This window comes from Carassius auratus, chromosome 22 (assembly GCF_003368295.1).
Source record: "Carassius auratus strain Wakin chromosome 22, ASM336829v1, whole genome shotgun sequence".
NCBI classification, from domain to species: Eukaryota; Metazoa; Chordata; class Actinopteri; order Cypriniformes; family Cyprinidae; genus Carassius; species Carassius auratus.
The window spans coordinates 5604104-5626632 of NC_039264.1; the positions used below are offsets into that span (position 1 = coordinate 5604104).

At 37.1% G+C, this 22529-nt stretch overlaps 1 protein-coding gene across 1 annotated transcript; it reads left to right on the forward strand.

Annotated features, from left to right (window-relative positions):
* The first annotated feature begins 11474 nt into the window (after positions 1-11474).
* LOC113039479 (SLAM family member 5-like) lies at positions 11475-13740 on the forward strand. The gene is made up of 3 exons (XM_026197372.1): positions 11475-11651; positions 12769-13083; positions 13249-13740. The coding sequence occupies exons 1-3, from the start codon at positions 11585-11587 to the stop codon at positions 13611-13613; spliced, it is 747 nt and encodes a 248-aa protein (XP_026053157.1). The 5' UTR covers positions 11475-11584; the 3' UTR covers positions 13614-13740.
* Positions 13741-22529: the final 8789 nt, after the last annotated feature.

Here is a 22529-nt window from a genome sequence, read left to right on the forward strand (position 1 = left end):
CACACCTGCAGAACAAACCGAAACAGCTAATTTATTTTTTGAAGAGGTGGTTGATTGCAAATGTACTTTTTAAACGTTAGTTAGTATGTAATGTTGCTATTTGAACATAAATGTACTGATCAGTCCACTGAAGGCAAGCATAGATGAACAAAAGTGCAATTTATTTACAAGGTGCAATCTAAATTCCAAACATAATCCAAACAATAAACAAAGGCTTGATGAGGTATGAACAGACTTGACTAAAACAGATTTGACTGAAGCAGACTAGACTCACCAACAGCAGGAACATACGTTAATACACAACAAGGCACAATGGCAAAAACATGACTGCTTATTACAAACAATACGGGTCACATGACAAGAACAAACCAATGGGAAACAAGACACATGACTAAGACAACCAATCAGAACATGAACAATAACCAAGAGGAACCAATAGCATAAAGACAAGAGGGCAAGGGAAGCATGGCACTCACAGCATTAAACACACTACACAATAAAGGACAATGAACAAGAAACAAATCCCAAAACAGACTTTGCATATCCCCCCCTCTCAGGGCGGCTCCTGACGACCAAACAAATAAAACCCAAGAAATTCAGGTGAGTGGTGGGGCGGAGGCAGAACAGGGCGAGGGATGGAGGAACAGGCCCGTGAAAAGGAACAGGACCTGGAGCATTGTGCAATGGCGGGCCTGGAACTAGGACCAGTGGTGGATCCGGATCAAAAGCAGAATGGAGCCATGGTGGAGCAGGCCTAGCGGGGAGCCATGGCGGAGCATGCCTAGCGGGATGGTAGAGAGGCACAGGGAGAGCAGGAAACCAAGGTGGAGCAGAGACATGGACAGACCACTTGTCTGTGGCAGAACAGGTAAATATGGCCTCCGTGGCCATGACAGGACAGACTGTGGGTTCATGGATGGCCTCCTTGGCTGTGAAAGGACAGGTGACTCAGGTGTGGCGGCCATCTTAGCCGGGGACTCAGGCATGGCAGGCATGACTTAATCAGACTCAGAAATGGCCGCCATGTCGTGACGAGACCCTGGAATGGCGGCCATGTCGTGATGAGACGCTGGAATGGCGGCCATGTCGTGACGAGACCCTGGAATGGCGGCCATGTCGTGATGAGACGCTGGAATGGCGGCCATGTCGTGACTAGAGCCTGGAAGATCAGCTGTGACATGGCAAGACTCTAAAAGTTCAGCTGAGACGTTACGAGACTCTGGAAGTTCAGCTGAGATGTGATGAGACTCTGGAAGTTCAACTGAGATGTAATGAGACTCTGGAAGTACAACTGAGATGTGATAAGACTCTGGAAGTAAAACTGAGATGTGATGAGTCTCTGGAAGTTCAGCTGAGATGTGATGAGACTCTGGAAGTACAACTGAGATGTGATGAGACTATGGAAGTTCAGCTGAGATGTGACAAGTCTCTGGAAGGCCCATAGTGACTTGACGCTGGAAGGTCAACAGTCACTTGACTTGACACTGGAAGGTCAACGATGACTTGACTTGACACTGGAAGGTCAACGATGACTTGACTTGCTTGAGGAAGCTTGACTGTGACTTGACAGTACTCAGGAAGGTCAGCTGTGGCTGCCATTTCTGGAGGAAGTGTCATGACCCAACCTCCCTCTAGAGGGCGCATGCGAGCATGTTCTGGAGTTTGCTTGCGAGGAGCGGGCTCTGGATTGGCGGCCATTTTGTGCAGTGGCTCTGGGCTGGTGGCCATTTTGTGCAGTGGCTCTGGGCTGGCGGCCATTTTGTGCAGTGGCTCTGGGCAGGCAGCCATTTTGTGCAGTGGGTTTGGGCTGGTGGACATTTTGTGTAGTGGCTCTGGGCTGGTGGAAACTGTAGGATTACTGGGCTCCTCATCCGCAACTCCCACAGTAAGAGGTAAACCAGTCAAACGGAGTGTGGATAATAAAGAGAATCATAAAGTCAATGTTGAAAAATGTCCTTTAAAGCCACCTCATTAAAATCCACCAAATTGCTCAGTCCACAAAAGTCAGCAACATAGTCCTCTATGGCCCTGTCGCCTTGACAAAAGCAGAGGAGGCTAACTGGTCGGTTCATTGAAGGGTTGTGTATTCTGTAATGATCTGTCCAATGAAAGCGAGCATAGATGAACCCAAGTGCAGTTTATTTAAAAGGTGCAATCCAAAATCCAAACAATAAACAAAGATTTGACTTGACTAAAGCAGACTACACTCATCAACAGCAGGAACATATGTTAATAAACGACAAGGCACAATGGCAAAAACATGACTACTTATTTTTAAAGAAAAACAATACAGGTCACATGACAAGAACAAACCAATGGGAAACAAAACATATGACTAAAACAACCAATCAGAACATGACACAATAACCAAGAGGAACCAATAGCATAAAGACAAGAGGGCAAGGGAAGCATGACACTCACAGCATGAAACAAACTACAAAATATATTTGTTATTAAGTAGGGGTGCTCCGATCACGATCGGCCGATCGTTAATGCGCATCTCGTCAGTAAAGCCGGTTCTCTAATCAGCTGTTAATTCCATCAGGTGCGTGATTTCACATAGAGCCGCTGTTACTACACAGAGCCGTTGTTAATAGAGAAGATGCGCCAAAAAACCCTGAAAATGAAGTGGATTTGCGCATCTTCTCTATTAACAACGGCTCTGTGCAGTAACAGCTGCTCTATGTGAAATCTAGGGATGTTCCGGTACTAGTCTGGACAAATTCCAAATGGAAGTGATCATCCCTATCCCCTTGAAGTGAGGACTTTGGAGTGAGTGGGGCATGTGCGTGCCATTAAGTAGTCGTTAGGAATGCACTTTGCTAAGGGAGCGACAAAATGTCCTCATTATCTTCAGCTGGGATGTTCCTGTGACAGCGCAGCATGTGTCCGTCAGCAGATGTCGCTGTTTTACTTTTATAAATGTTTATTTTTTTTTATTTTTTTATTGTTGTTAGCATAACCGTTGCAAATAAGCATACATTTAATATTTAAATACGTTTTAAAAATATGCTACACTGTAAAACCCGACCAGTAAACTTAAACTTAACAGCATCACCAGCTCCACTTATTAATAACCAGACTGACTTTATTTCTGTCAGACGTCTACAGAAGATCTTATTGAGAATGAACTAAGGTTTAGATGTTGATTTATTGTTTCATTTGAAGTAACCATGTTAGAGATCAGTGTTTGCTTTAGTTGGGCTCTTGACCCTTGTCTTCTGGCTTTATGTATGCACTTAGTAGATTTAAAATTCACTTACTTTAATTTTTTTCCATAGTGCAGTTTTACTGGGTTGATTATGCTAAACTTAAATAGAGCTAATGTTAATTTGATTGTGATCTGACCACCTATCACATACAGATTAATTTCTTCTCTCTGCTTTACAGCACCTCATGCAATGCTACATAAAGAGATCTAACGTGACAGTCAAGGGTCAAGAGCCCCACTAAAGCAAACACTGATCTCCATTATGGTTGCATCACTTTAACCAATAAAACATCAACATCTGATCCTCTGTAATTCTCAAGAACAGCAGGTGTTCATCATTAATGCACAATCATCATTTAATTAGTCACTTAATTATGTCATTAACTTTAACCCTTTGAGGACTTGGGATATGACTTGAAGACTTGCTTGTGAATTGAAAGTCCCAACTCTGGTAAAAGCTGAATGTCAGTCAACAATCCAAAGAAGACTATCTCATGATGTCCAAATCAACATGAGTTATAAACAGAAAAAGCATAAGATCATCTGTCACTACAAGGTTTGATTCAGCAATGCATACATGTTTGTTGCAAAAACAATATTGCAATTGTTTTGAATCAAATTGCTTTGAATTAGTAAAAGGGTCAAGAGACTACCTAAAGCAAACCCTGACCACAATTATGGTGACATAGTGTTTTTTTTTTTTTTTTCAGTTGAAGGCTGTGGCTAAATTCAGTTGTAGTTCTTGTGTTTCTCTTTACTTCAGTGATGTTGATTGTTAACAGCAGAAGTTCATCATTAATGCACAATCATCATTTAATTAGTCACTTAATTATCTCATTAACGTTAACCCTTTGAGGACTTGGATATGACTTGAAGACTTGCTTGTGCCTTGAAAGTCCCACCTCTGCTGTCTATTAAATGCCACTCCAATTATAAGCAGGTGATGGAGATTTTAGCGGTGATCACGGAAGCAGCTTTACTGATTAGATGCGCATGATCATATCGTTAGATATATCGCCCAGCCCTAATGTCCATCAGTGAATCTGCTGTCACGGGAACATCTCAGCTGAAGATAATGAGGAAATTATGTCGCTCCTTTTGCAAAGTTCATTCCTAACTACTACTTAATGGCACGCACATGCACTACTCACTCCAAAGTCCCCGCTCCAAGGGGATAAGGATGATCACTTCCAAATTTAATTAGCCCGGGTACCGTTTGGTACCGGTACTAGTACCGGAACATCCCTAGTGAAATCACGCACCTGATGGAATTAACAGCTGATTAGAGAACCGGCTTTACTGACGAGATGCGCATAACGATCGGCCGATCGTGATCGGAGCACCCCTATTATTAAGTTTCTTAGAGACACAGACTTAGCCAGTAGGATTTAATGTTTTTTTTGTTTTTGTTTTTTAAGATACAATATCTCCTGACTCACACTCCAGCCCAGTCAGTGGCGGTAATGCACCGTTAAGTTGGTTTGCCAACCGCCATAAAAAAACAAAAGAAGAAGAAGAAGAAACTACAAAATAAAGCACATGAAAACAATGAACAAGAAACAAAACCCAATAACAGACCTTACAATAAACAGTATCTGCAAAGTTATGAAGCTGAAAGTTCAATGCAAACGGAGACATCAGCTTTTAAAATTCTGTCAGTTCAATGCCTTCAAAAACTGCTTTTTTCGAAGATGAATGTATCTAATCTGTGTATTTTGTTAAATTGTCGATTATGATAGATTATATGCCAAAGGGGTTTTCAGGGAAGTTGGACAATAATTAAGACTCTAAAGATGTTTAAGAGATGATTTATGAAATACCTGTTCTGTATTTATAGTTAACGATGACACATTCACAAATTGAGTTTGTCGTAAATAGAACATGAATACGAGTAGAGCAGTTTATGATACTGTGCATGTGTGATTCAGCATGAAGCCGACTGACTCACAGCGCGTCTGAACCGAACTTGTTCTATTGTTGATTGATTATGAACTGATTTTGTGCTAATTTTATGAGTAAACCGAAGGCTTGAATGTCGGGAAATCTGACGAAACTTTCGTTTATTTAATAACAAATGAATTTCAATGAATTATGTAGCTATAGCAAACTTTTCATGATTATGAGGTTTTTAACTGACTAAAGTAATGATTTGTGACTTTATGTACTTGAATGTTTGATAGACTTGACACCATTACGTCATTGCCGATGACGTCATTACATCGAGCGTAAAAGAACCGGTGAACCAGTTTTTATAACCGGTTTATTGAATCGAACTGTCCGTAAGAACCGGCTCACAGAAAAGAACCAAACTTTCCCAAAACTACCAAACACAACACAATGGGCTAGCTAACCAATCAGAGCCCATCACCTGTTTCTGAGGGAGGAGCTTCATAAAAGCAGGAAATCATCAGCGCGTTTCTCAGAGAAGGGACAGAGCGGTGTGGTACTTAACTGGTGAGGTAAATCATGTGAGAAATTATTTATTTATTTTTTAAACAAAGCATTAACACATGCTAGACTGCACCCCATAAACACAATCAAGCCTAAAAAAACAGTGAACCACCCCTTTAATATCAGTAAACTATATAAACATATTATTACTGCATTCAATCATTTAGGATAAATGATTAATAAAATAATACAGAATAATAAATATGACGGAATATATAAACTCTAGAAGCAAACAAGTAGGCCTTTATTTTCATTTCATTGTGATGTGCTCACAGAACAGAGTTTTAACAAATAGCAGAGAATATTTAATAAAATAGATATAAATTATTCTTTGATGTTTTAATTCCAATGCCAATTTAATTTATAAAGCACCTAAAAGTGCACGATTTGCACTAATGATCGAGACTCGCTGTATTTCACTTCATCTGCTGCTTCCATTCATGTACAAGAAGTAAAAACATGAAAACCAAACTAAAAGAAATAAACTGAAATCAACTTACCATCCAAAATAAATATGAAAGAAAAAAACAAAAACACTTTCTTCATATTTCTCAGGACCTTGACTCTTGTTCCAGTCAGTTTGTCTTTTCTTACCAACACACCCAAACAGTCTTGAGTCTGACAGAAAACTTTCACTTTTGAAACGTCTGTTGGCAAAATGCATTACTGTGCCACCCACTGAATGCACTGCAGAAAATATCGAAAATACACAGCAAGAAGTCACTGTGGTCCTGCCGTCCTAAATCTGCTGGTTTATGCAAATCTGGCTTCAGTCTAATTTCAACTAGCAATTGACTCTTTGTCATTGTGCTCATATTGCAGAAATGAGTTGATAAGGTTCTTTGAAGAGCCAATGAGTGATAAACAGGTATTACTTATTAAAGGCCATACTTTAACACGCACTCTTAAGAATAATAGCTCTTAACGATACCAGATTAGGATTCTTGTAACAACAGCAGAACCCATTTTATAAGGTTTGGTAAAAAACATGCTTTTAATTGAAAGTGAAATATATAGTTCCATTATGGTGTTATGAACAAGATTAAACCTTCTTAATAACAGTTTTATTAATATTGCTTTCTTAATATCATTTATTATGATTGTTTTAACACTCTCAATACCTGGTATTATAATAACTTGCAGCTTCTATTATTAAAAATGGCAAGCCATGTAAATTATAGTTTTTTTTTATTTATTTTATTGACATGGGAAGCTGTAGCAAAAATGACAGTGCTGTATCAACAGTTATAGCTGAATGATACATAATAACTGAACATTGATAAATACACAAAATAGAAACACAAGATGCAATCAAGTTTCAGTGCAATATCTTCTCAATCCTCTTTGAAGCCTTTATGTCCTTCATTATGTGTGTATTTGTAATTTCTCTCCACAGATGATCAGAATTGTGGGGTGTGATCTGAGCATCTCTCTGGAAATACACAATTGAGTTTAGAGTTATGGTGCTTCTCTTCCATTTTGTTAAAGTTATTTAATTGTTTTTTTTTTATTTTATTATTATTGTTTTGTTCGTGAATGCCAAAGTCCTTTAAAAAAAATTAAATCTATAGACATTTTAAGAATGAAATAATTTACATGCAGAGAGAGTAGCTGGATGGTTGAGCTACAAAAATCTATAATGAGGTGGCTTTAATAAAGGGTGTCCAAGTCTATGGTGAGCACAGTATATGCACATTTATTTCCTCTTTTCATATTCTTATTTTAAATATAATTGGAAAATTATTATAAGAATTATTTTTAGATACGGGGTATTAAGGGTTAAGTTGAGCCACCCATTAAACCTGAGGAATTGTGTAGGGCTGATTTGTTAATGATTACGCATGAAGGCATGATTTTCTGCTATGAATGAAATGAAAATAAAAAATATTTGATTACAAAATGGGGTTTTATTTAATATGGTGTGTTATTTTATTTACAAACAAAATCTAATACATAAATAAATATATCAGTAAATAAATGTATTTTTATGAGGCACTGATGTTGTGACCAAGGAACTGCACTGAGGACTGATGGAAGAAGCATTTTTCAGCTCTTAGGAACAGATGGGAATATCTCAGACATTTCAGGACCGTGCTCAGGAAGTAAACAAGGATGCCATCAATATAGATGAAGTCCTGGAATACGGAGGGGGAACTGACCAATCCAGATGGCATGACCAGTAACTCACAGTGGCCAGTAGGTGTCACCCCCTCACATATCCAGATGAGTTTATTAGCACTGGGGAGGTCCAATTTGACAAAAATGGTGGCTCTGCAGACTTGTACTGAAGCTACTGTGATGAGAGGAAGTGGGTATCGAAACTTCACAGTGTTCATCTTGTTGAGGGTGAGGTAGTTGAGACAAGACTGCAAGCCTCCATCATTCATTGCCACGAAGGAGAAGCTCAAAGCAGAAGGGGAAGTTGAAGGGCTGATGTAGCCTTGTTTTAATGCCTCGTCATTGTACTCCTCCATGGCTTTCTACTCACGAAGTGAAAGAGGGTAAATGTTTGTGTCAGGTTGATGGCACAGTCCCATGACCGATGTGGAGGCAGCTGTGAAGCAGTCCTATCAGCAGTGAGATGATAAACACAATCTTGGCTTCATGCAGTTCTCAGTCCAGAATGTAGGAGTGATACCAACATACAGAACCGCTGCAATACAGACATCCTAAATTAATCCTGGCTCAAGGACTTTTCCTGATCCTGCTGCTCTCACTGCTCTTTCACTTCCTGTCAACTCTTCATTGTCCTATCATATATCTGTATATATATATATATATATATATATATATATATATATATATATATATACAGCTGCTGAAAATCAATTTAAATTGCTAGAATTAAACCACATTGTGAGAAAAATACAAATCCTTTTGATGAGGACCGAACGATGAGGAAGTGGTTAAAAGTTTTTTCAGTGTTGCACTCTAAATAAGCTGATTTTGCAACTTTATAGGCATTTTGTAACTTTGTGGGGTTATAAACTGAAACATTATAATACTGGCAAATTAAAAAGTAGATTTTTTACTTAATTTTCTGACTTTATTTTTCACTTTTATTTAATTTTGCCTGTTCCTGTCATCTCCAGAAACTGTTCACAGAATCCAAGTTATACAAATCCATGTTTGTTTCTACAACTTGGTAAGTCAATTTAGAATTCGTAAGATATTTGCTTCTAAATGCAAACGAGGTCTGTATTTTTTTAACATTATGCTAAAAAATGGAGATGTCTCAAGAGTATTCATTTAACTGATGTGTACTTACATCATACAAAAACATATAAAATGATACATCTTTACAATCTAAAGGTTGAGGTGTACTGTACCTGCACTTCCAGAGAGTTCATTTCTAACAAACATAAAACTAATAGATCTATATTTACAGCTATTTCAAGAACAAAAGGAAAAATAATAATGACAATGTTTATTTGTTCAAAATGACTGAATATTGCTGTACATCTGTCTCTTTGTTATCCACCAATATAACAATTCCTGTCATATACGCTGAAGTTTCATTGTTATAATAATAATAAATAAATTCCCTCTCATAATGTCATACAAACATGCAATACTGCATGAAATGGTCTGAATTCACAGATACTTGTCAGGCACACAACACGGACACAGATACAAGTTTCAACAGGAGAGTTTATTTAGTACGCTAAAAAGTAACTCCATCAAAAGAACAAAAACCAGCCGTGGAATAAAAAAAAAAAAAAAAAGTTAAACAGAAAGAAATTGAAAATACAATGTCCTTGCAATAACACCCGGCAGGGGGCGCCCAATGGCGCGGCCGCTTAAATTTGAGTGACTATTGTTACAAATATACCTGTGCTTCTTTTGACTGTTCTTGTGGTCCAGGGTCAAATTTATACTCTGAAAAAGGTACAAACACTCTGTAAAAATGTAGCCTAAGACAATGAGATGAACAGCAGCAGCAAAATTAGAAAAAAAACAACAACAACTGGAAGAAGCAACTAAAACCTGACAAGAACCGACAATGGCACGACTGAACAGAGTCAGACTGCACCGAACAAAGAGGCTAAACATTGACTACTGGCGTACAATGACCTGGCACCATTTGACACAAAAGAGGGAAATAAATAGAGCGAGAGATGAACAGACATTGAATTCAGGTGAACGGAAAAGGTAGTAACGAGGGGGAGGGAAGAAACGCCACAGATAGGTGCATGAGAATGAACAAAACAAAACACCATGTGCTCACAACATGAAGTGTTTTCTGAAGACAGTCAGTTCTCCTTAGAAATATATCCATATTCACCCCACCCTAATAACATAATTATGATTTTCTTTCAGTATTTCAAAGAATTTGTTCTGTCTGGTACAGTGTTTTCTCTGCTTGTGCGACTATTCTCTCCTCTTTGTGTGTGTTTTCAGGGCATCTGTTGTAAAGATCTCAAAGGAAGTGAACAATGTCTCACATGTGTGAGTAGCTTGTTATTAAAATGAGGCTCTTAGTTGTATTATGTTGCTTTTATTAATGTAATAAGGGTCTGATAGTCAAAGCCTGTAAATGTAGCTGTGTGATTAGTTATTGTATTTTGATGTGTTGGTTTTAGATATATATATATATATATATATATATATATATATATATATATATATATATAATATATATATATATATATATATATATATATATATATATATATATATGTATATATATAAATATAACATCAGGCCAGGAGTTATCAGTGTTTTTTTTTTTTTTTTATTATAGATTGAATCAATAATTTTTTTCTTTATTGGTTTAGTCAGTTCATTTACATGAGCTATACTTTCCCAAGAACACATAACCTTACACTGGTTGTAAAATCTGTCGTACCTAGGCATTACTGTTAACTCAGTATAAGCATGTTTGGTAACAAACAAACAAGATGGTCTCGGTGACAGAAGGATAGTGCACACAAGAATTCACACAGTAAGTGTCTAAAATTATCATTTTCCTCACTTTAGAGATGGACAGATGTTTATTCCAATTGGTGAACTTATGCATTAATGTGTTTTTTTTATATTTTTTTTTATTAATAGTATGATATGCTCCTGTAAAAATTCCAGAAGGAAAACAATAAGCAAACAATAGCTTTTAAAATGACTTAAAATACATACAGTATGTAATGAGGCAATAATAATTAGTTCAAATAATGTAGCAAAAGCAAGTAGCTAATCATATGGGTTTATTGAACAAAACTGTTAAAATACATAATGTATTATAAAAAATATAGCTCATGTACATTACACATTATAACAAATGGCTGCAACGACCGGACGATTGTTTTACACTTTACTGCGCATCTAATCCTCGTTGACCAAACAACGTTTAATTCAAATGTCCACTACATTTTAATATTTGGCCATGTCTTTACGGCAGAAATGCTACGACACTGTAATGTGTACATAAAAACGCGTCAACTCAGGGTTTGAGCTTTTATTTTGAAATCACGATAAACAGTTACCACCCCTTCCTCAAATCTGGCCCTGGAGCTCCAATGCGCTGCAAAGTTAAACTCTGTCATGTTCATGCGAACTGTAATGTTTGAGAACAGAATAACCTTATATTATACATTCACTAAATGTTGAGTCCATGAATAAGTGCATAATGTTAACATTTGCATCAATGAAGGTCAGTAAACACAATAAGTAATGGTCAAATCGGAATAGACCCGTATGAACAACATGCAACAACTGAGGCGTATCCACACTAGAGTATTAACTGTCTGCAGACTCGCAGTCAGAACATCATTTTAGAAACCACAGATGATCATATCACATGCATTTTTCATGAAATTATTCGTGATTTGTCAAAATAATAACATAATAAAAATAATGTTTTATTTCAGTAGTATATAGATTAGTATCGCTGTTTTTATTTATAATTTGGCGTGTTCTTATCTCATAATGTTCTTAAAACTCTTGAAGACAATTTCTTTTGCATGTATTTTGATATTTTTGTGGCATCTGATTGGTAAGTTATACCTTTGTTCTTCTACGTAGTCTAAACATTTAAATGTACATTATTCAGTATTATAGTAGGTATTATATATAATAGTCTAAACATAGTATTTAAATGTGCATTATTCATTATTATCACCTCACAACAGATCTTTGTGTAACTGAATCAGTTTTTCTAAATAACCACCTTTACTTTTCCAATATTTATGCACATTTTGATTCTCAGAACACTTCAAGAATGGTTTTAACTATTTCTCGACCAGGAAGAAAGTGTGTGATTGTAGTTTGTGTGTGATGGCTAAGACAACATTCTCTTTAACTTTCAGTAGTTTACTGATAAACATTAACATTTAATTTACATTTTTATTTTTATTTAATTATTTATTTATTTTTACACAGCTATCACAACAATACTAATTTCTTACCACTGAATTTTATCCTCTCTATTCCTAATAAAATGTCTGTGCAGATATCAGACATGCCATTAAGGAAAATAGAAACAAGGCCACGGATAATGACTTGTAATATTTTCACACTTCACTGAACAAACATATATAGTAAACCTAATAGTTTTAGCTGTAGTTATTTTTTTTAACATTATTTTACCACATTTTAGTAAATGCTGCTACTACAATATTTACACTAATATTGGTCATGCAGTTCTGGGAATGTAGTTTATGATTAAAGTTAAACATTGGTATTTTACCATTAGAAAATGTTCAGCATAAGGTTATTATTTTATCATACAAAAACCTCCCTGCAATATTCCTAGGATATTAGACATTAGTTCTGAAAGAATTAAAAAATGAAAGAAAAAAGTTCCTATTTTCACAATTTTAATAGCTTGAATCAAATTATTCTTTTTAATTTATAAAACAAAAAATATTAAAATTATATACAATTATTTAGTTTTAAAAAGGTAAAAAAAATACAGCATTTAATTATTTTATTAAGAGCTTGATATAACCAACCAAACAAGAATTTACAATTTACAAATCTTATTTAGTTTTAAATTGTTTAAAAATTACAACATGTTTTATTATTTTTTATTATTTTATTATTAAGACCTTTGTGTAACCAATCAAATAGGAGTTGAATCTCTGATTGAGTAACAGTGTGTTGTTCTTCAGGTGTGTTTGGTGATGAAGTGAAGAGAGTGTCTGTGAAGGAGGGAGATTCAGTCACTCTACACACTGATGTTACTCAAATACAGAAATATACTGAGATACGGTGGTCGTTTGGAGATAAAGTTATAACTAGATTCAATGTAACAACTCAACAGATCTCATATAGTGATAGTGTTGAGAGATTGAGAGACAGACTGAAGCTGGATCAGACTGGATCTCTGACCATCACAAACACCAGAACCACAGACACTGGACTTTATGTATTAGAGATGTATGAAAAAACATATTTGATGAAGACCTTTGAAGTTACTATCTATGGTGAGAGCATTGGTGTTATTTGTCCTGTCTGCTTTATATTTGAGTTTATATATTGAATCATGGTTAAATTTGTCTAGTTTTTTTTTTTTTTGAGATATATAAAGATTCATTTATTTACTGTGTTTTATCGGAGCATACCTTTTTGTATTTTTGCACATTTTCCAGCTCCTCTGTCTCCTCCTGTCATCACCAGTTACTGTCCTTCATCATCATCTTCTTCATCATCTTCATCGTCACCATCAGTGTATGAATGTGCACTGCTGTGTTCAGCTGTGAATGTGGGTCATGTGACTCTCTCCTGGTACAAAGGAAACAGTTTATTGTCCAGCATCAGTGTGTCTGATCTCAGCATCAATCTCTCTCTACCTCTGGAGGTGGAATATCAGGAGAAAAACAGCTACAGCTGTGTGATCAACAATCCCATCACAAACCAGACCACACATCTGGACATCACTCAACTCTGTCACACATGTTCAGGTAAAGTAGTGCTGATATTCACTTTGCTGAGCTGGAAAGCATTTCCTGTATAGTCTCAGCTGATTTCCACCATTACTATAAGAGTGTGATGCATCATTGCAGAAACTAACTACAGTAGCTGTCCATAACTGTTAAAAAAAAGTAAAACATAGGACACTGCAAATCAGGACATCTTTTCAACTAACCATTTAAATGCTGCTGAAGCTGTGATCCGATTGGTCGTCTCTGTTCTGATGGGCGTGGCTGCTGGTGCTGCTGTGGTTGTGCTCATTTATGACATCAGATCCAGAAAAGTTGAACACATGAGAGAACAAATGACCAGAACATGATAAATCATCTGATAGACTGGCTCTCTGTTTCTTTTAAGTTTTTTTTTTTTTTTTTTGCCTTTGTTCTGTTTGCTAAAATGATAATAGAAATTTCTACCTGGGCCCCATGTAAGAAGCACAGTCTATATTTAGTTTTCTGTGATGTCTAAAAACATGTTGCTAAAATTAAATGTGTGCTGGGGCCAGTGAAAAAAGCAAGACTGAAAACAAATCTGAACTACTGCCCTATTGGCTTTTTGTCTATCGTCTTTATAAACCCTGCACAATTGATTTGCTTTAATTTCAGAAAAAATAAACTGAAATTGCTTTTTAATCAAGTTGTTGTTGCAAGTCATGTTGTAATGTTGCATTCAATACCCATTAAATACTCCATTAGTGAAAGTCTGTGCCTCTCAAACGTATTTCTTAATGATACTAGGATCTAACTTATTTTTATGGTAAACATTATTGCACAAATGGTAATTAAGAATATAATAATGTACAGTGAATTCTTCTAAATACTGTTTTTGTATGTTACTCACTAAACAGTCATACTTTTCTAATTTAACATAACTGTGCAAATAGATGTCACAGATCCTAGGGAGGTCCAACCCAATTATTCTTGACGCAGTGTTGACTACCCTGTTCAATGCGTCTTATCCTCCGCCGAGCAGCTACCCCACCATACAGTGATGGAGAAAGTGAGAATGCTCTCTATCACAGCCCTGTAAAAGTGGAGCATTCCATCCTTGGACACTTTACATTTTCTAAGTTGTCTCAAAAAGAAAAGTCGCTGCTGAGCTTTTTTAACAATCTGGCTGACATTGAGGTTCCATTTAAGATTGGAGGATATGGTGGTCCCAAGGAACCTGAAACTTTCCACCCACTCTACAGTTTTGTCCTTGATGGCCAGGGGTTGGAGCGACTTAATATTTTTGCTCCTAAAATCAACAACCATCTCCTTGGTTTTGGAGATGTTAAGGGACAAGTTGTTAATTGTGCACCACTCAGCCTGTGAGGATACTTCTGTTCTGTAGGCCGATTCATCATCGTTAGTAATGAGGTCTACCACTGTGGTATCGTCTGCAAAATTAAATTTTTTTGACTGAGTCATGATAAGAAAAAACAGTCATTGGTATAAAAAGAGTATAAAAGGGGAGACAGAACACACCCCTGGGGGGCGCCAATGCTGGTGGACATTGATTTTGACAAAAGGTTATGGTTTGCGTGGATGGTCGGAAGCGCTTGGCCCGCTCGACTCCTGTAGCAATGGCTTCCACAATGGCCTTCAGTACCTGGTCATGCCTCCTCCTGTACCTTCCCTCTCCCAGTGACTTTGAGCAGCAACACAGAATGTGCTCTAGGGTTCCACGCTTGGAGCACAGTGGGCATGCTGGAGACTCCACTGTGCCCCATATGTGAAGGTTTGATGGACTAGGAAGCACATCATATACGGCTTAGATGAGAAACTTGATCCGCTGTGGCTCTGCCTTCCACAGCTCTGCCCATGTCACTTTCCTCTCGATCACGTTCTCCCATCGTGTCCCATTCCTACTGTCCTGCAGGTTCTCTCTTCCTCAACCACTGCTCTCACCTCCTCCTGGACTAGGCAGCGCATATCCTTCTTTTTGATGTTTTTTTTTTTTTTTTTTTTTTGGTAATATGTTAAATAATATGTACTTTTATAATAAACTGTGTGTTAGTGTTAAGGACATCCGTGTGTGTGATCGACATATCAGTGGTGGACGAAGTACAAAAAAAATCAAGTTCTTGAGTAAAAGTACAAATATGTATAAAAAATACTCCAGTAAAATTCAAAGTACTCCTTTTTCAATTTTACTCGAGTGAAAGAACAAAAGTACTCATGTTTTTATGTACTTAAAAAAATACTAATAGATAAATTTAGCAATTTTATATAGGCTACTTATTGTTATATTTTAGCACTTATTTTTTATAATCCTATATTGCTCAAAATGCCTGGGATTTTCCCAAAATAACCAGTATATGGAGTCAAGATAGATTCGTGTTGTTAATATGGACTACGATGATGAGAGTGATGTTCACTGACTGAAGCTTACACTGCGATGTACCAAAGAGAAAACAGAGATGATCATCTGATCTTCCCCAGTATGAATAAAAGTTTTGCAGAACATCAGTTATATACGTGACATGAGAACAAGGCCTGGAGTTAGGAAGAACATTAAGGAAAATATAATTATATTTTCATGGTGATTTTTTTTTCCTTCTCAAACATTGTCTGCTGTGTAAAATAAAAACACCTTTGGCCAAATGCCCCTAGAGGACATCACTTCCCCACCTACCTTGCTTGTTAGCTAGACAGTTTGCATCAGCTAACAATATTTAATTTTCACCCAACAAACACTAAAAACAAAGCAGCAGTGCAGTCACATCACTGATGTACATTCGTCTCCAACCAAGTTAATGGAAACCCCTGGATGAGCAGTTAAACCTGCTGAACATAAAACAGATTATCTACATAACACCACGGCCATTAGCATACTGATGACCAAAAGACAACAAATAAAGCCTCTTTACACACACACACACACACACACACACAGATCATTTTTCAGAATTGGGAAACTAACCTGAAAAAAGGCCTAACTGCTAATACACAACAGGAAGATGCACCAAGGCCTATCCTTTGTTCATAATAATGTACTTACACAAAAGTCTAGTACCAAGGAGGATGCATCCTGTAAACAAACCCTTCCCTTCTTATAGTATAAATCCCAACACTGATAGGTGCATGGGATTTAACCATGTTAACCAATCACAGAGGAGTAGGGACACAAATACAGTAGATTCAACCTGGGCCCAAAAGGATCCTCCACCAATCTTCACCTCTAGGTATCATCTGCACATGTGGGTATACATTGAGGTAAAGAGATATAAGACTAAATAATAGAGAGAGAAAGCACAGAGAAAAACAAGGAAAAAGGAAAGGGAGGGCAGGAGTAAGAGAGAAGACAAAAACACTCACCCAACAATAACAGGAAACATCTGGAGCGAGTAAGAAGGGAGGAGGACTGCAAAGAGGCAAACTTACAGTAATATCTGACAGAGAACATGATATAATGTAACAGATCCTCATTTCAAGATCCTTCCTTTCTCATCTGTGGACGACCAGATGTGAAGACGTACTCCTGAGACTGCTACGTGAAGCCTCTGGTCTGGAGCAAACTAAAACATTTAACATAAGTCGTTGATATAGAGGGTGACATTAACTGAAAACTCGGTTAGATGCAGCAGAATATTATTATTTAAAATATTAGTGTTTTTTTTTTTTAAGAAAAGTCATTTTAGGGGTATTGTCCCTTAATTCAAATGTTTATTTTTTTTATTTTTATTTTTTGTCACTGGTTTAGGATTATTTTTCAGTATTGTCCTGACTGCACAAATTGGTGTTTGAGAAATGGCTACAGTACAGCATCTAGTGGCCTGTGAAACTGGGGCTTAATACTTGCTTAAAACATGCTAGCTTAGATCATCCTGTGATGAATCAACAATTCAGCCGTGTCTAGTATAGTGTTAATTCATTTCAATTTACTTGTTAATATTTTCCAGCTCCTCTGTCTCCTCCGGTCATCACCAGTTACTGTCCTTCATCATCATCATCATCTTCATCACAGCAGAATTGTTCACTGTTGTGTTCAGTGGTGAATGTGAGTCATGTGACTCTCTCCTGGTACAAAGGAAACAGTTTATTGTCCAGCATCAGTGTGTCTGATCTCAGCATCAGTCTCTCTCTACCTCTGGAGGTGGAATATCAGGAGAAAAACAGCTACAGCTGTGTGATCAACAATCCCATCAGAAACCAGACTCAACATCTGAACATCACTCAACTCTCTCACACATGTTCAGGTACAGTAGTGCTGATTTAGTGATTATTCATTCAACTATGCCTGAGGTTGTCCCTCCTTAATGGTCTAAATAACCAAATATATACAGAAGGTGGATACTGGGTACCAGTACCACCGACCCACAGAACAACTGATGTTTAGTTCTCTGTTGTAAATTTGTTATTTGAGCAGCAGCTGCATCGTTCTTATTGAGCTTGTGCTGAAAATCAAAACAATTTAACATCTGTTCTCCCTTAAAGGGGGGGGTGAAATGCTCGTTTTCACTCAATATCCTGTTAATCTTGAGTACCTATAGAGTAGTACTGCATCCTTCATAACTCCAAAAAGTCTTTATTTTTATTATATTTATAAGAGAAAGATAGTCTGTACCGATTTTTCCCGGAAAAACACGACCGACTGGAGGCGTGACGTGTGGGCGGAGCTAAAGAATCACGAGCGCGAATAGGCTTTTGCGTTGAGAGCATGTGGAAGTTGTGACACAGATCCAGAGGCTGAAATTTAACAAGAGCAGCATCAGCAAAGGCGGTATGCTATGTGGTATGTACTGAAACTGTATATATTTGCTTAGCGGTTTTGGAAAGTTCCACTTTATGTCGTCTTTTTTTTTTTTTTTTTTTTAAGCTGTACATGTGGAAAGTGCAGTTTGATGACAACATCGCATGTTGTTTACTTGATGTGCTTACACGCTGATAGCTAAGTTAACAACACAGAGATATTTGAAGCAGTTTTACTCACCGCATGTGGTTCCAACACACAATCGTGACCCTTTTCCGTTGGGACTGCATTATCCTTAAGAAATAAACGATGTGCAAATCTGAAATGCAGTGAACAAACAAAAACACTTGCACAACTCCGTTGATGCTCTGTAAAAATAAACTCCATCCACTGGTCCCTTAATGCTGTTTTTTTTTTTTTCTTTGGTAATCTGTGCAGGGTTGTCTTGCCCTGGCAACCAAAAACACATTTCTTTTGTGACATTTTGCGACGCTCTCGCTCTGATCAGTGAAGTCTGTTGTGCTCTCAGTGCTCTGCTATACGGGAGCGCGCACTCTTCCGGCAGACGTGCCCTTAGGACCCATATAAGGAAATTCCACTCCATCTAACGTCACACAGAGCCATACTCGAAAAAAACTTTCCGAAACTTGTGACAAACCGGAAGAGGTTTTTTTGGAACAAAAATACTCCTTCAAACATACAACTTAATTTTTGAAACTTTGTCCATGTTTAGCATGGGAATCCAACTCTTTAACAGTGTAAAAAAAACTCAGTATGCATGAAATAGCATTTCACCCCCCCTTTAACAAAGAAAGGCCATGTTCACACAGAAGATGGTTGTCAGTCCTGGAGAGCAAAAATATAGTTTGCTCAAAGAAACAACAACAACAACAACAAAAAAAAAACATTGCTGTTAATTTACTCATCCTCAGACCACCCAAGATGTATGTAATTTTTTCTTCAGAACAGTCAAGAAGATTTTCAGCTGAAAATGCTGCTTCGTAATTTATAAAAATGCAAGTCCACGATTAATCATATTCAGGCAAGATGAAATGTATACCTGTGGCTCCTGACAATATATTGAGGTCTTATGAAGTGAATCGATCAGTCTGTGCAAGAAAATGAACATTGTTTACAACATTATTACCTGTAATACCGAGCCTCATGTAAAACTGATTGATGTCAAGTTCACAAATGAATCATTTTATTGAATCTGTTCATTTTAGTGAACTGAAAACCAAATTTGACTGAAACGTCTCAAATTGTTTTCAGATCTATGCCATTAAAGTTACTCAATCAAAACACTCTGAATCAAAAAGAACCAACACACCGGGATATGATCCTATGATACTGGTTTAGCGGATTCATTCAGCAGTTCCTTTAACAATCACTGAACTGAAGAAGATGTTCAGACTCGGACTGACCAATACTTGTATAAAGTCTCATGTCTCACTGACAACTTACATGAAGTGACATTTGGCCACCCGTTCACATTTTATGAATATAGTACTAAATTATATAAAAAATAAATCACTTAAAATTTCCACTTGTTGCAAATCATCCCATTGGGCTCCTTTACAATGATATAATTTTTATTTCATTATTTCAGGAAAACCTTTAGGGAAAAAAAATATGACATGAAAAAATGTCTGTATAATGGAAAGTACTGGCCAATTCTCACATGCAACTTAAGAATATATAAAAAATGAATGAATAAAAATATTTGCATATAGTAGTTCAAAGTGAATGATTGTGTGACTGTAGCTGCAAAATACATTGATAACTGTCTATCTATACACCAAACACCCGCTATTTAAACTGTTGTAACAAAATGTGTATCTGCATGCATCATATCTTCTGCTTCATGCTGATGTTTGTTATAGATCAGAATAAAACATTATTTTACATTATTTTTGTCTGTCTTTATCATTTCAGCACCGAGCCCTGGAGCTGAGTCTCGCCCACAATGTCAGACTGATCAACGGCTGATCATTTCTGGTGCTACTCTAATCTTCCTGATCGTGGCTGCTAATGTGATTTTCTGTATTTACAGGAAACATAAAAAAAGAAGGACAACAAGGCAAGTTCTACACAAGTATTATATTTTTGACAATTTGTTGGTTTGTTAAAAATTGCTGTTCCCTCTCGAAAGTCCGTGTGACTCAGATGTTTGGTAAAGACCAATCACAATGCAGTATGCAAATATATGACATCATTGCTATTATATGTAGGAAATTTTTTAACTCTTAAATATATAGAATTTTTTTTAACAATATTAAAGATGAAGTTTTGCATTCTAATGTAATCTAATGTGATTATTTTTTAAACAGTTCAGACCCGTGAAGAAGAGATAACTTATGCTAATCCAACATTCATCAAACAAAAAGTCCGCAAAGCGGTAAGGTCATTTCAGCTAAATCCACAATATTAAATACACTAATACAGCTCTGCAAATAAATTGTTTATTTCTAAGAAGAATAAGCTGTGCGAAGAAAGACGAGTGACGTGACATACAGCCAAGTATGGTGACCCATACTCAGAATTTGTGCTCTGCATTTAACCCATCCGAAATGCACACACACAGAGCAGTGAACACACATACACACTGTGAACACACACCCGGAGCAGTGGGTAGCCATTTATGCTGCGGCGCCCGGGGAGCAGTTGGGGGTTCGATGCCTTGCTCAAGGGCACCTAAGTCGTGGTATTGAAGGTGGAGAGAGAACTGTACATGCACTCCCCCCACCCACAATTCCGTCCGGCCTGAGACTAGAACTCACAACCCTTCGATTGTGAGTCCAACTCTCTAACCATTAGGCCACGACTTCCCCACTTTATTCCACTTTATTCGACTTTATTCATTAGATCAACAAAAGACCACAGGCCCCTCAGCCAATAAACATACTAGGACTCAACAAATGACTCCAGACTCCTGGTTACCATGGCCACCACGACACCTCAGCAAGATAAGAAAACTTTTATGGCCCGAGAGTATGTGGTCTCTCTGAAACACACTGCTATAAAAATGGACTCTTCTCTAATTAATTCATAGAAAACCCTTTATTTGAATGAACACATATACTTAAGGTCATTGTGTATGTTATTAATGTTCTTGTATCCTGTTTTACCAGCTTTGGAGAATTTCATGATTGCCCATTCACAGAGAAAGGAGCTGCATTTGCAGGCCCGAAACAAGTTTCAGATGGCTGCCGAGTTAAATGAAGTGAAACTTTGATTCAGATCAGTCCCCAAAAACTACAAGCTATTGGTCGTTCTTTTACACGACAACAGCATTTTGAGGACCTGAACGCATCGGGTGTTGAAAACTGCTTTCATATCACAAGTGTTTGAAAATTATATTGTTGTCGTCTCTGAGTAAGTGAGTGTATTTAAAAACTGACATCATCAACTGCTGGTCTGGCATGCATAATACAGCATTTTATACTTAAAACAAACAAACAAAAAAACAGCAAAACAACCAAAGTTGAGTTCAAAACAATAATCTGAGGTTTTCTGAAGATTTACATTTTTGTATAAACAAAACATCTATTTCAGTGCAGACAGAAACAAGTGATCTATTGAGACAAGATGAAAAAGGAAAAACACTTTAGACACTTTGGAGAGACGTACTTTAACCGTAAATGGCTGCAGTTTAATGTGCTTCTGCTGAATAAATGCTGATAAGAGTCCACAGTGTTAAAAAAGCTGCAGTTACTTCTGCTTTTTTGCATGCAACTGAGTGTGAGGAAGATAAAGTGTAAAAAACAGAGCAGAAAATGACCAGTGCATGGGAAAGTTTGCTTTTATACTGAACAATGATATTCAGTTTGGAGATTATAGAACAGATAGATTTAGTTTTTACTTTGTTAATCTTCAGATTCATTCATTTTAACTCAGTGACTACGTTTACATGCAGCCAATAACCCGTTCAAAACCGGGATATTAGCAATAACCGGGTCGCGCACGGCCATGTAAACACCGGCAAAAACCCGGATATGCTCATATCCCGGTTTTTAAAAACTGTGATATTATACCTGGTACCCCTTTTCTAACCCGAATATTTGGACTTGTAAACGCGTTTCGGCATATCCCCATCAAAATGTGTGTTCTGCGCATGTTCTATTCGCAAGGAATCTTGGTCTTTTGAGTCTTTGGATACAGGAAGAAGAATCGGAAATGACGCATATTGCGTATTACGTCCAGACCCTAACCGTGCATCGCCGTTTACATCGGGATATTGGCGACTGATTACACATTCCATGTATACAGGAGTAACTCTCTC